At 42.2% G+C, this 15,196-nt stretch overlaps 1 protein-coding gene across 1 annotated transcript in view; it reads right to left on the minus strand.

Annotated features, from left to right (window-relative positions):
- Positions 1-3,995: 3,995 nt before the first annotated feature.
- LOC122544108 (hexokinase-1-like) overlaps positions 3,996-15,196 on the minus strand; it is a 261,171-nt gene continuing 249,970 nt past the window's right edge. The window contains exons 14-17 of the mRNA XM_087999152.1: positions 9,187-9,370; positions 7,927-8,082; positions 7,605-7,838; positions 3,996-4,855 (exon numbers count right to left, since the gene is read on the minus strand). Coding sequence (XP_087855278.1) covers positions 4,714-4,855; positions 7,605-7,838; positions 7,927-8,082; positions 9,187-9,370 — 716 coding nt within the window. The 3' untranslated portion in view covers positions 3,996-4,713. The remainder of the gene's footprint in view (positions 4,856-7,604; positions 7,839-7,926; positions 8,083-9,186; positions 9,371-15,196) is intronic.

The following is a 15,196-nucleotide window of genomic DNA, read 5'->3' on the forward strand; positions in this document are numbered from 1 at the left end:
TACCAGCCTCCAGCACTTCCTCTGGCAGCTCATTCCATACACACACCACCCTCTGTGAAATAATTGCCCCTTAGGTCCCTTTCAAATTTTTCCCATCTCACCCTAAAGCTATGTCCTCTAGTTATGGACTCTCCCACTTTCGGAAAAAGACCTTGGCCATTCACCTTATCATGGTTTTATAGACCTCCATAAGGTCTCCAATGCCCTTGGGAAAATAGCCATAACAGATATTATGTTTACCGTACAAAATTTCAATCTCCCTTTAAGAGATTGTTTCTTGGTTCTCACATGATTGCAATTAAAATAGAAATGTCAGTGGTGAGCATGGGAAATGTGTAACCATCAGATGCTGTTCATTGGTGATACATGAGGCTATAGAGACCCTCCTGGTCAAAATGAGAGATTCTGCGGCATGATCAAAATTTTCCTGCCCAACTCCATTGGCATTGGGCACACAAAGGGCTTATGCCCGAAACGTCGATTCTCCTGTTCCCTGGATGCTGCCTGACCTGCTGCGCTTTTCCAGCAACACATTTTCAGCTCTGATCTCCAGCATCTGCAGACCTCACTTTCTCCACACAAAGGTAGCAAAGTGTTTTTAAATTTTGATGGCCCGCATTAATGATGATAGGGAGGTTAGAGGCATTTCATTTATTGTGAAAAATAATGATGTGTTTTCATGTACACTTATCGAAATATTCCTGATGAAGGGCTTTTGCCCGAAACGTCGATTTTACTGCTCCTCGGATGCTGCCTGAACTGCTGTGCTCTTCCAGCACCACTAATCCATATTCATGTTAGTGTCTCGTGCCGAATTTGCAGGCTCAGCAGGTCCACTTTTCCATGCATTGTAAAGGTCATTGATCAAGAGTACATCCATTTGTCATCACTGACTCACTTTTGCTGATTCTGAGTCTCCTTGCAAATAGCAACTCTTCTGCACCCGTACTATATGCTACAGCAGCGTTCAATAAGGAAAATTACTAGCCACAGACAACTGTAGCAGGCTGTTTGGTGCATGTCACCTTTAAACAAATGTGGATCAGGTATAATAAGATCTTCATGTGCTGCTGATTTAGATCATTTGATACATTAAATGGTAGAAAGTACTCAATAAGACAATGACTAATGATATTTCTGAACTCCACTTTCCTGCCTTTTCCCCAAAACCTTTTGATTTCCTTACTGATTAAAAATCTGTCTAGCTCAGCTTTAAAATTGCCAGCTTCAAGACTGCTGTAAAAATGACCTTTCATGGTATGCATATTATTTCAAGGAGGAACCTGTCACATGCTGGTGCAAGGCTTGATACATCGCAAACATGCCATTGACTTTATCTCAAACTGTCACCAGGAGATCAAAGTTTTGCATTCCAAAGTCAGACGTCCACTCTTGGTTTCCCACTTTTGTTGACTTCATAAAATACCACACCTTCCACCACAGGAAACTGGGAGGAACTTTGATCCAATCATTAAAAAGCAGCGATTTGCTAAAGTGCAATTCTACAGTCTCCCTCTCTCACCTTCAATCTTTCATCCCATAGTCTTCCTCATCCACTTTTTTCTTCTCCCTGAGATTCCATTTCTCATTACTATACTGGCATGTCTGTATTGCCATGGACCAATCAGCTGATTCGAGAGCGTGAACCAAACTGGCAATGCAATTTCCATTGTTATAAAAGCTTCAATGACAAGAATTTCAGCAAATTGTAATGGGGTTGCTTTCACAGAATCTCAGAGTGTTACTCCTGTACTGGGTCGAGGGTCAATAATTGCATTCAAGACAGTACTGACACCAGACAACTCTTTGCTATCTCTCTACAGCAGACCTTATTCTCATTTCTTACAGTCATTCCATACTTTTACTCTATGATCTACATGTCCTTTGTTGCTATGATCTGCCTGTGCTGCTCGCAAAACTAAACTTTTCCCCTCCACTTAAGTACATGTGACAATAAATCAAATCAAAGAATCAAATCAAATAGGATAGGCAGTTCTTTGGAAACTTCTGACCTGATTATACAGTCAGAAGTTAACTACAATTAACCTGTGGATCTGTATCCTGTAGTGTAAGCTTTCATTATGAACCCACTTGCTTCAATTTCACAGGAAGCAATTTGAAGAACAGGTTTCAATGACAACATTTTTGATTATTCGTTCCTAGGATGTGGGCATGACTGGCAGGGGAATTATTTATTATTACTTATTATCAATTATTTATGACCCACCTCTAATTGCCCTCAAGAAGGTGGTGGTGAGCTGCTTCCTTGAAATGCTGCAGTTGACTCGGTGTAGGTTAGGGAGGGAACTCCAGGGCAGAAAAGGAACTGCAATAAAAGCCTGGGTTTTCTGATGGCCAGATAATTGTTTCTGCAGCACAGATGGGAGCTGCACATGGGACACTGTAGAATTTCCAATACTAAGGACATTGCTAAGAAAGTTGGAAGATTCCTCTGACCAGAATCTATTTTAATCAGAGAATTTGGAGAGTTCTGATGCAGTTAAGTAAGCAGTTACTGAGAAATCAGGCATTTAAATATATAATCAAATCCCTGGGTCATTATTATCCTAGTATTGTCCAAGTTACTATACCCCCAATTACACATTCCCCAAGATGCTGACCTGATACTCCTTCCTTCAGGGCTAGACCTGAGGCTCATGCTTCCATCTGGAACCTTTAGCATGTGATCTGGCTCAACCCATTACTTCCCTACCACCATCCCCTATCCCCCCCCATTCTGAAACCTCACACTTACCATATCATTAAGCTGCATGGCTGCACATTTAAAGTACAGAATACAACAACTGATTTCTGTGAATAAGGGGGCATGCATGGCTTGTAGATTTAAAAAAAGGACAGAAGAGGTAATCTTGCCAATCCAGTCCTTCTTTCCAAATCAGGATGGTGAATAGTTCATAGGGAACTTACAATTGGTGGTGTTCCCATTGCATCTATTGTCCTTGAGGGCAGTGATCTTGGGAAGGTTGAAGGTGCTGTATAAGGAGCCTGGTGAATTTCTGCAGTGCATCTTGTAGACAGCAAAAACTCCACTGCTAAGCATTGCTGGTGCAGAAAGAAGAAATGGTTGAGGGTGTAGTGCCAATTAAGTGGGATTCTTCATCCTGGATAGTAGGTAAAAACAAGGACTGCAGATGCTGGAAACCAGATTCTAGATTTAGAGAGGTGCTGGAAAAGCGCAGCAGTTCAGGCAGCATCCGAGGAGCAGGAAAAATCGATGTTTCGGACAAAAGCCCTTCATCAGGAAGGGCTTTTGCCCGAAACATAGATTTTTCCTGCTCCTTGGATGCTGCCTCAGCTGCTGTGCTTTTCCAGCACCTCTCATCCTGGATAGTGCCAAACCTCGATTGTTGTTGGATCTGCACTCAGCCAGGCAACTGGTGAATTATTTGCTGAAGCCATTGAATTTACATTGCTAGTCCAGTTCAGTTTTTGGATGATGGTAATACTCAGGATGTTGATAGTGAGTCATGGCGATTCCCACAAAAAGTTGTGTCGATAGTGTCATCAGAGATGGTCATTAGCTGTACTTTTTTGGTGTGAATGTTGTTTGCCATTTATCAACCACTCTGGATTTTGTTCAGATCTCACTGCATTTAGAAGTGGATTGGTTCAGTATTTGATTAAGTCACAAATGTTACTGAACAGTGTACAGTCAGTGGATTCTGGTCTTGTGACGGAAAGAATGTCGTACACGAAGAAGGTGAAGTTTTCACTGGTGGCTTTTCATGAACACTTTGTTAAAATTGAGAAAATAACTTACATAGTAAATAAAATCTTATTTCCTGGGTTATCAAATAGTGTATAATTTTTTTTAAAAATCACTTGTGTAAACCACATATCATTTCTATCAGTTTCATTATAGTACTGGCCATTTCCATGTTTAGTCCTCAGGCCTGAGCCAGTTTCCCCCCCCCAACCACATTTTGCAGACAGCCTTGTTCCTATCAAATTCTCCCAAAGAACACACAATACTCTTTATGAAGCACATTAGATCAAGTTTAATGTATTCACAAAGTCACTTTAAAAGACGTGCGCCTCTACTAGTGTATAAAATTAAAGATTCTGCTTTGTCAATAAGGCATGCATTTTACACAGATCTTAACAAACTCATCTACAAGAGGTGACAGCAATGTGCAACACAACCAACAACTACATTTCCTGAAAATGCATTTCAGGTTTTAACAACTGTTTTCATTTCTCAGGGGAATTTTAAGTTACCAAATATATATACCTTTGTTAAGACACAACACAATACTTCACAAAATTATGTAACAGAGGTAAACCAGAATATCCTTTTTACTTGGAGAATGTTGTACCTCTACAACAAAACAAGCTAGATGGAACTTGAATCCAGTTTTATCCCCTTCAATAGCCTTAGGCAAATCATGAACAGACAGTTTAAAAGCTAGTGTATTTGATGACAGTAAGCACAAAACTGGGAGGTGACAGAGCACAATAATTTGAAATTGGGACTTTTGCAAATCCAGCAGTTTCTAGTTAACCTGTGTGTTGCTAGTGGTCTTTTTGGCATTTCAAATGGAAGATTTTTTTGCATGTTTATATATGCAGTGCTCAGCAGAACACACTGAAAACCTCAACTATGACAATGGAGTCATAGCTGTTTTAGAAAGGAAAGTGCAGGGAATATGAAATACTACCCGTCCCAGGAGTTGGTGCTGTCCACAACAGCTTTTACTGTCCGGATTCACGAAGTCTACATGCCACTGCTGTAATAAGGGCAGCTCCCTTTCCACTACCATCTTCTGATAACAGGAACGTCACATCACATTTTGGGGCCAGTTCTTTTACTGTTTTATCCATAATCTTTGAAAAGCTGTTAAGAACAAAGAAACAATACGTGTTATTGTATGAATACATATGTTGCTTAGTTCTTGCCCCATAAAACACTAAAAAAAAAGAGGAACATGACTCTACAATGGGTTAATTGATAGTACTTACAGTAAACCAAGGCTTACAGCCCAAAAGACAAATAAAATCCCCTCTGATTGTAAGAAGAATATGGTTAGAGGAAAGGTGCAGGCAATTGGTTTGGAATGGGAACTAAGTTAGGCCTGCAGTCTTGACTGACCTACTGAACTCAGGTAGCACATCACAGACCTGCACAAATCTGGGATTTCCTGCACTATAATGTGCACGATTGGGACTTCAAAGCACCAAAAAGCAGGTCACATTTGTCTTAAAATAGTTTTTCTATTTTTGCTTTGTTCATTCAGATCCATCTTCTTTAAGCACTGTCCACTCATTTCAAATGTGAGCAGATGTTTTATTTTCTGATTAGGTACTGTAGCAAGCACAAGTTTCTAAAACCTGCATGGAATTACGCCTAATCTGTCCCCAAGAGCAGCTGCTTGCAGAGTACTCCTAGTGTACACACTGCTCCCTTTAACATTGACACACAGAGTAGCTGTTGTGTGTACCATTTATTAGATGCACTGCACTATCTCACCAAGACTTCTTCAAATTCTCCTTTTAAAGGGGAAGGGCACAGATACATAGGAGCACCATTACAACTCTCACACTATCCTAACCTAGAATATCACCACTCCTTCACTACTATGGCTGGCTCAAAATCTTGGAACTCTCTCCCTCATTACACTGTTGTACCTACACACCTGAACTGCAGCAGTCCAGGAAGGCTGCTCACCATCACAGCACTACAGACAAGCACTAAATGCTGATGGCATCCAGGGTACAACATGAGTAGAAGACTGGCTGGCTAACATGAAGCAGTGAATAGGTATTCATGTGCCATTTTCAGGTTGGCAAGATGCAATGAGTGGTGCCCCACAGTAATTGGTGTTGGGGCCTTAACTGTTTATAATTTATAAAAACACCTTAGATGAAGGAGCAGAAGATATGGTTGCCAAATTTGCTGATGACACAAAGATAGGCAGAAAGTGAAGTAGACACAAAGATTACCAAAATAGGTTAAGCGAGTGCTGAGATGTGGAAAATGGAGTATAAAGTGGAAACATGTGAAACTATCCATTTTGGCTGAAGAATTTAAAAAATAGCATTTTTATCAAAATGGTGAGAGATCACACAGCTTCTAGATGCAGAGGGACCTGGGTGGTTTTAAGCATCAATCACAAAAAGGTTAGTATGCAGGTTCAGCAATTAATTAAGAAAACTAATAAAATGTAAACATTTTTTGCAATGAAAACTGAATTATGCTTCAGCTATACAAGGCACTGGTGAGAGTGGATCTGGAGTACCGTGCACAATATGCATCACCTTATTTAAAGACAGATGACTAGAATTGGCAAGTCATCTTATGAGGAAAGGTTGGACAGACTGAGCTTATATGTGCGGGAAATTAGAAGTGTAAGGGGTGACTTGATTAAAACTGAATTGCCTACTCCTGCTCCTTATTTGTGAATACTGGCCTAGCTTGAAATGTGTCTCATGAAACAAAATAAAACACCAAGGTGATTTGATGCCACTTTCATTAGATAATAGTAGTTATTTATTAGTTGCAGACATAGGATACAATTCTGCCCTTACTTCACTGGAACTGCATGTCATGAGTGAAGGTTCCAAAGGCAATCTCATGGTTCTTTTGTTCTTAGCCAACGTGCCACTAATAGGCTCACTAGGTGTTACAGTCAGGTATGTCAGCCTTCCATGCATTGTTTCTGCACAGAAGTTTCTAAATCTGGAATACTGAGGGCCAATACATCTTTTAATTTGGAATTTTCTGCGTTTTGAAATAGACTACCTAACTGGTCTATAAATCCACGTGTCCAAAGACCATGCTCTTTAAAATAAGAAAAGAAATTGATCAGTGAGCACTGATACTGAGTGTATGCTGGGAAGGGGACAACTGATTGCTCCATATGAAACATAGCTCTGCCCAGCCTTAAACACTACATGAGGACAGACCTCTGACAACATCCTCAACACACCTCCTGTTGCTTTTGACAAGGGCCAGCAAAGCAGATTCTGGAAAAGCACCTGGGTTCCATCAACTGTAACCATTAGGGCCAAAGCTGACTTTTTTACAGTGCCACAGGTGGCCAGTCCTGTGACTGCATGTATGCTCAAGGGCTCTGTATGCTGACAATAACATATTCATGCTGTACACGCTTTAAATTGAGCCTGCGCAGATTTCAGGGGGATGTGGGTTTGGGGTAAGATCGGGATGTGGGGTTAAGGGCAATGTGATGCATTTGTACATGATGACAAACATTAAATCTATGTGGTGACATCAGTGCTTGGAAACATACTTCCCTAATGAATGTACACGAGTAGTTACCTGCATATAATCCCATTCATATAAATGTATACATCCTAACTTATATCATAGCTACAGAGTTAATATATACCATACATACCCTAGTAGATATAAGCCCATAGTGTAAGAGGATTAGTGGTTCAATATTGGGTACTTACTGAGGCAGATTGATGGAGCAACATAGCTTTATTTCACATCTGCTTGCATTCCTCAACTTTAGAATATCTATTGAGAGATTAGGCCTGAACAGAATGTATTCCATTCTCCAGCACATTGTCCTTAATCTTAATCATCACAAAAATAAACTTTACCCAGTTAAACCACTTACTGTGGGTGGAGCTTGTAGAGAGTTCCATCTACACCGACAGTAATCTCCAGGTGATCCAAACCCCGGTTCTCCCTTATTTTGTCAACAACAGCTGCCATTCCTGCACCACAGAGCTGGGCTGCTCTCTTAGAAACAGCTCCGCACACCTCTTTAACGATGATACTGTCATCACAAGTGCTGTCCAGGCCAAGCTGCTGAAGGATTGCACGGACTTGGAGCAGAGCCAGGCGGTCACTAGTCACAAATAGAAACAAAATAGGATGTCAACCACAAAGGTCAGCATTGTCAAACTGGTGGAGTAACCTAAAGAAAAGCTGCTTACCTTTCTATCTGGGACAGAAACTTGGTTTCAAAGATGCTTCTCGTTTTAAGTCTCTCTGAGATCTGTCCTCTGAACAGGAATCCCCGCTTAGTGAAATCGATGACCACATTTCGCACAATCTCACCCAGATACATCCCACTGATCATTTTCTCATATCTGCCATGACAAAGTCAAGAAACCTTTTATTGTTCATGTGACATTTGCCTTGTAAAGCCCCCCAGTGTCCCAATTATTGCATAGACATTCATCTAGATCTTCTGATGTCAACAGTGTGATTCCCGATACACCTGTTGCTATTGTGATTTAGGAATCATCAAAATTGTTGACACATGCACTGAGATATCTCAGGTGGTTTAAATGTCTAATGGGCTAATTCACACTACCTTCACAACCCTCTGCAAATATCTTTTATACTGATATCAGTGTTGTGAACTTGGGTTTGATACCCAGATATTTACCTTATAGATATTACACTATTTGGTCTCTGGTTTAACAACTCACCGCCCCAACTAATCCACACACACAACTCCACTGGCCTTACAATCTAAATCCCCAATCCCACAGCCTCATATTTACCACTCTCCCATTAAACCAGACTTTCCAAATCCCCTCAACTACACCCACCTCTCCCACTCAATGCTCCATTCATGCCCTCCACTCAATGAGACCATTAAACAATTTACTAACTGCATCAGCTGCCTTCCTCGACAACTGTGTGGAAGCATCAACACTACAGCTGGGAGAAAAAGATCAGGCCAGAAGAATGAAATAACGGTGTGTAACAACGATCTTTGAGGTCAGGTTAAGTGTCCCAACATCACACTGACTGAAAGATCGGGGCAATCTGTTTCTGTTTACAGTATATCCCAATAAACATTCAAATTTATTCCACAAAAGCAAATCACAATTTGAAAACTTTGCACTTGGTATGCACGACACAAACCTCAGAAGGTACAGATACAGCTTACTGTATGGAACAACAGCACCTGACCACTACTCTTGGAAGCCTGAAAGCAATGCAAGTTTACTAGGCGAAAGTGAGGACTACAGATATTGGAGATTAGAGTCGAGAGTGTGGTGCTGGAAAAACGCAGGTCAAGCAGCATCCGAGGAGGAAAATCGACGTTTCGGGCAAAAGCCTTCCTGATGCTTGTGCTGCTTATCACAAACGTTAAGGCAAAGGTGAAACAGCTTCAGCAGCTGCTACACCATCGTAGTTAAAACGATTCAGGCTAGTGTATCGCCATTTCATCAACTCACTTTTGTTTCCCTTGGTTTAATGACAGATCATCCACAGCATTGTCATACTCTGTCCTGATATCATCAAGGCATCCATTGTCACCAAAAGCACCCCACTCCATATTCACGCACATGAGCCCTTCGTCTCCTTCCACAGTCTCGGTGTTTCTTGCTTCTTCCATATAGCAAGTATTACTGCCAGTCCCTGTGCACAGACAGGAATGTCAAAGGCTGCATCAAATATCATGTCACAAATACCCATGTAGTTTAAAATTAAATTTATCAAATACATATGAAACACAAGTTCGGGAATTAACTCACAGAATTGATGGCACACAACATTTGGAAAGCAGGGATTAAAAACATTAAAAAATATCATGAGATACTGAAGGGAGCAGAATGTACTTCCAGAGTAATTACTAAAAAAAAAAGTTTGAATGAATGCAGCACATTTGATGGTCTTTGATTTCTCAGAAGCAGCTAATGAACCTTTGAAGTGTTGTCACCATTTACACAGTTGACAGTTACTCACAGCAAGGTTGAAGATCTGTGCTATGGAGGATTTTGAATTTGAGATAGCAGAAAATTTGGGAAGGGCAGCTCTTTCAAAGGAAAAAGGTGAAGGGATAGGATTTAGAAACGAGCAAAACAATGCGAACTGTTTACTGATTTAAATCTGAAGTACCAAGGTGGTGTGACTTGGAGGGAATGATTGTAGCAGCTGGGTGGGAAGATGTGAGAAGTTTGTAAGGAGAGCAGACAAATAACAGTACATGCGGAGTACTCAGTGCAGAAATCCTGAGAAGGAAGAAATGAGTACTGGGGATGGAGATGACCATCAGGGCTCCAGGCGGATCTGGCTGATGGTCAGAGTGGGTCCTGCTGCTAGCAGAGGAGCCAGGGCAGTAGCACTATCAGTTTGAGGAAATAGAGCTGCTACAGCAACACAGTTGTGACTTTGAGCAGTTGGGGGTGGACCACACTCATGCTTCCTGACAGACAGAGATACGTTCAGTTGCAGAGATGAGCTGGGTCTGCTTTGGGCACAACGTTTTGCTTGGTTTTGTTCTCCAGTCCTTTCCTCAAAATATTTTTCTTTATTCAAATACAGATTCATTTTGCTTTTAAATTTAATTTTCTTTCCCTGTCATTAAGATTAAGACCACACCAATCAGTTGCCAGATTTCTCCCTTCACTTGGCTCACTGGCCAAGCAAGACCTGCAAAGAGGTCAACATAGGGTGAAGAATTCAATAATGAGAGGTCACGCGTTCAAGGAGAGAAGAGAAAAGTTTAAGGGGGTTACACACAAAAAAACTTTACACAGAGGGTGGCAGGTGCCTGGAATACATTGCCAGTAGACGTAGTACAGGCAGGCACGGTAGATTCATTTAAGGTGTGTCTGGACAGATGCACGAGTAGGTGGGGAGCAGAAGGATACAGATCCTTAGGAATTGGGCAATAAGTTTAGACAGTGGATTTGGGGCAGAACAGGCTTGGAAAGCTGATGGACCTGTTCCTGGGCTGTAAATTTTCTTTGTTCTTTCTTTGTCTAACTTGGACTCAGTCAAAGAAATGCAAGATTTAGCCCATGGGACTTTTTTTTCATTATTTGCAGAGGGAAGATGGAGACTGGTTTAAATTTTATCTGAAGGACAACTTCTGATAGTGCATTGGAATATTAGTCCCGATTTCATGTTGATGTCTTTGTTGGGAGTGATCCATCATCATGAATACAGAACTCGCTAACCAACAGGAAACAGAATTGTGATCGATGGGTTGACAAACTGTAACAAATGAAATGCCACAGGAATCAGTAGATGGCTTCAATTATGATTTATATGGATGATTTGGATAATATGACCAACTGTATTACAGCCAAATTTACTGAAAATACAAAGATGAGTAGGAAAAAAGTTACAGACAGATTCTTCAAAGAGAAATAAACATGTTAGGTGAGTGAGTATAAAATGTGGTAGATAGAGTCATAGAAATGTGCAGCACGGAAACAGACCCTTCGGTCCAACCTGTCCATGCCGATCAGATACCCCAACCCAATTTAGTCCCACCTGCCAGCACCCGGCCCATATTCCTCCAAACCCTTCCTATTCATATACCCATCCAAATGCCTCTCAAATGTTGCAATTGTACCAGCCTCTACCACTTCCTCTGGCAACTCATTCCATACACTTTCCACCCTCTGCGTAAAAAAGTTGCCCCTTAGGTCTCTTTTATATCTTTCCCCTCTCACCCTAACCCTATGCCCTCTAGTTCTGGACTCCCCGACCCCAGGGAAAAGACTTTGTCTATTTATCCTATCCATGCCCCTCACAATTTTGTAAACCTCTATAAGGTCACCCCTCAGCCTCCGACACTCCAGGGAAGACAGCCCCAGCCTGTTCAGCCTCTCCCTATAGCTCAGATCCTCCAACCCTGGCAACATCCTTGTAAATCTTTTCTGAACCCTTTCAAGTTTCATAACATCTTTCCGATAGGAAGGAGACCAGAATTGCATGAAATATTCCAACAGTGGCCTAACCAATGTCCTGTACAGCCGCAACATGACCTCCCAACTCCTGTACTCAATACTCTGACCAATAAAGGAAAGCATATCAAACACCTTCTTCACTATCCTATCTACCTGCGACTCCACTTTCAAGGAGCTATGAACCTGCACTCCAAGGTCTCTTTGTTCAGCAACACTCCCTAGGACCTTACCATAAGTGTTTAAGTCCTGCTAAGATGGGCTATAATGTTTAAAAGTTAAAGTTTTCTACTTGGCAGGAAAAAAAAAAGGAAAGAATGCTCCATTAAATAAGGTACTGCGTATCTTTGCACATGAATCACAAAATGTTAGTGTTCAGGTACTGCAAAAAACTAGGATGGCAAACTTAATTGTGAGTCTTACTACAAGACCAGGGATGGAACACAAAATTAGTGAAGTCTGCTACAACTATACAGGGTTTTGGTGAGAACCACATGTAGATACTATGTATGGTTTTGGTCCCCATACTAAATGGATGAGGGAGGGTGGAGAAAGAGCATGCTTGCATTGGAAGTTGCTGAGGAATAGAACATAGAACAATACAGCACAGAACAGGCCCTTCGGCCCACGATGTTGTGCCAAACATTTGTCCTAGCTTAAGCACCCATCCATGTACCTATCCAATTGCTGCTTAAAGATCGCCAATGATTCTGACTCTGCCACTCCCACAGGCAGCGCATTCCATGCCCCCACCACTCTCTGGGTAAAGAACCTACCCCTGACATCCCCCCTATACCTTCCACCCTTCACCTTAAATTTATGTCCCCTTGTAACACTCTGTTGCACCCGGGGAAAAAGTTTCTGACTGTCCACTCTATCTATTCCTCTGATCATCTTATAAACCTCTATCAAGTCACCCCTCATCCTTCGCCGTTCCAATGAGAAAAGGCCTAGCACTCTCAACCTATCCTCGTACGACCTATTCTCCATTCCAGGCAACATCCTGGTAAATCTTCTCTGCATCCTCTCCAAAGCTTCCACATCTTTCCTAAAGTGAGACGACCAGAACTGCACACAGTACTCCAACTGTGGCCTAACCAAGGTCCTGTACTTCACGACTCTTGAATTCAATCCCTCTGCTAATGAACACTAATACACCATAGGCCTTCTTACAAGCTCTATCCACCTGAGTGGCAACTTTCAAAGATCTATGAACACAGACTCCAAGATCCCTCTGCTCCTCCACCTTACTAAGAACCCTACCGTTAACCCTGTATTCTGCATTCTTATTTGTTTTTCCAAAATGGACAACCTCACACTTGGCAGGGTTGAACTCCATCTGCCACTCCTCAGCCCAGCTCTGCATCATATCTAAGTCCCTTTGCAGCCGACAAAAGCCCCCCTCACTGTCCACAACTCTGCCAATCTTCGTATCATCTGCAAATTTACTGACCCACCCTTCGACTCCCTCTTCCAAGTCATTAATTAAAATTACAAACAGCAGAGGACCCAGAACTGATCCCTGCGAAACTCCACTTGTAACTGGGCTCCAGGCTGAATATTTACCATCTACCACCACTCTCCGATTTCGACCGGTTAGCCAGTTTTCTATCCAATTGGCCAAATTTTCCTCTATCCCATGCCTCCTGACTTTCCGCATAAACCTACCATGGAGAACCTTATCAAATGCCTTACTAAAATCCATGTACACTACATCCACTGCTCTACCCTCATCCACATGCTTGGTCACCTCATCAAAGAATTCAATCAGACTTGTAAGCAAGACCTCCCCTTCACAAATCCGTGCTGGCTGTCCCTAATCAAGCAGTGTCTTTCCAGATACTCATAAATCCTATCCCTCAGTACCCTTTCCATTACTTTGCCTACCACCGAAGTAAGACTAACTGGCCTGTAATTCCCGGGGTTATCCCTATTCCCTTTTTTGAACAGGGGCACAACATTCGCCACTCTCCAGTCCCCTGGTACCACCCCCGTTGACAGTGAAGACGAAAAGATCATTGCCAACGACTCTGCAATTTCCTCTCTTGCTTCCCACATAATCCTAGGATATATCCCGTCAGGCCCGGGGGACTTGTCTATCCTCAAGTTGTTCAAAATGTCCAACACATCTTCCTTCCTAACAAGTATCTCTTCTAGCATACCAGTCCGTTTCACACTCTCCTCTTCAACAATACGGTCCCTCTCGTTTGTAAATACTGAAGAAAAGTACTCATTCAAGACCTCTCCTATCTATTCCGACTCAATACACAGTCTCCCACTACTGTCCTTGATCGGACCTACCCTCGTTCTCGTCATTCTCATGTTTCTCACATACGCATAAAATGCCTCAGGGTTATCCTTGATCCTATCCGCCAAAGATTTTTCATGCCCTCTCTTAGCTCTCCTAATCCCTTTCTTCAGCTCCCTTCTGGCTATCCTGTATCCCTCCAATGCTCTGTCTGAACCTTGTTTCCTCAACCTTATGTAAGCCTCCTTCTTCCTCTTTACAAGACTTTCAACCTGGAAATGTGTTGCTGGAAAAGCGCAGCAGGTCAGGCAGCATCCAGGGAACAGGAGAATCAACGTTTCGGGCATAAGCCCTTCTTCAGGAAACGTCGATTCTCCTGTTCCCTGGATGCTGCCTGACCTGCTGCGCTTTTCCAGCAACACATTTCCAGCTCTGATCTCCAGCATCTGCAGACCTCACTTTCTCCTCAAAGACTTTCAACCTTCCTTGTCAACCAAGGTTCCCTTGGTTGATTCCTAGGATATTGAGCAAGTATTGAGTAGGTTGGGGCCCATATTTATCAGAAGGATGAGAGGCGATCTTCAAAAAATTGATTGTGAGGGGTCTGATTGGGTGGATGCTGAGAGGATGTTTCCCCTTTTGGGAGAATCTAGAACCAGGGGGCACAGTTTCAAAATATAAGGTTTCCTATTTAAGATGGAGATCATGAGGGAAAGCCTCTCTGAGGTTGCTGATCTTTGAAATTCTTTCCTCAAGGGAGCAGTGGAGGCTAGGGTCATTAATATTACCTTCCAAACCCACAGCCATTGCCATCTAGAAGAACAGCAGGGCAGAAAATACATGAAAACACTACCATCTGCAATTTCCCTCCAAAACATTCCCCATTCTGGTTTGGAAGTATATCACCATTCTTTCACTGTCGCTAGGTCAAAATTCTGGAATTCCCTCCCTAAAACATTGTAGGTCTACCTACATCATATGGATGCAGCAGTTCAAGAAAGCTGCTCACCACCACCACCTTAAGGGCAACTAGGGACAGGCAATAAATGCTGGCCAACCTACAATGACCACATCGCAGGAGTGAATAAAAAAATATTCAAAGCAAAGCTGGCCAGATATTGATTAACACACAAATCAGAAGTTTACAGAGTCAGGCAGGAAAGTGGAGTTAAGGCCACGCAGTCAGATCAGTCAAACATTATTGACCGGTTGAACAGGCCATTCCTACAGGCCCTTATCTTATGGTCATAATTGGGACTTGAGCTTGAAGCCTTTTGACTCAGATGAGATTTTGCTACT

The sequence above is a fragment of the Chiloscyllium plagiosum genome, unplaced genomic scaffold (genome assembly GCF_037043375.1).
Source record: "Chiloscyllium plagiosum isolate Xiang-an unplaced genomic scaffold, Cpla_swu_hap1 HiC_scaffold_22, whole genome shotgun sequence".
NCBI lineage: Eukaryota > Metazoa > Chordata > Chondrichthyes > Orectolobiformes > Hemiscylliidae > Chiloscyllium > Chiloscyllium plagiosum.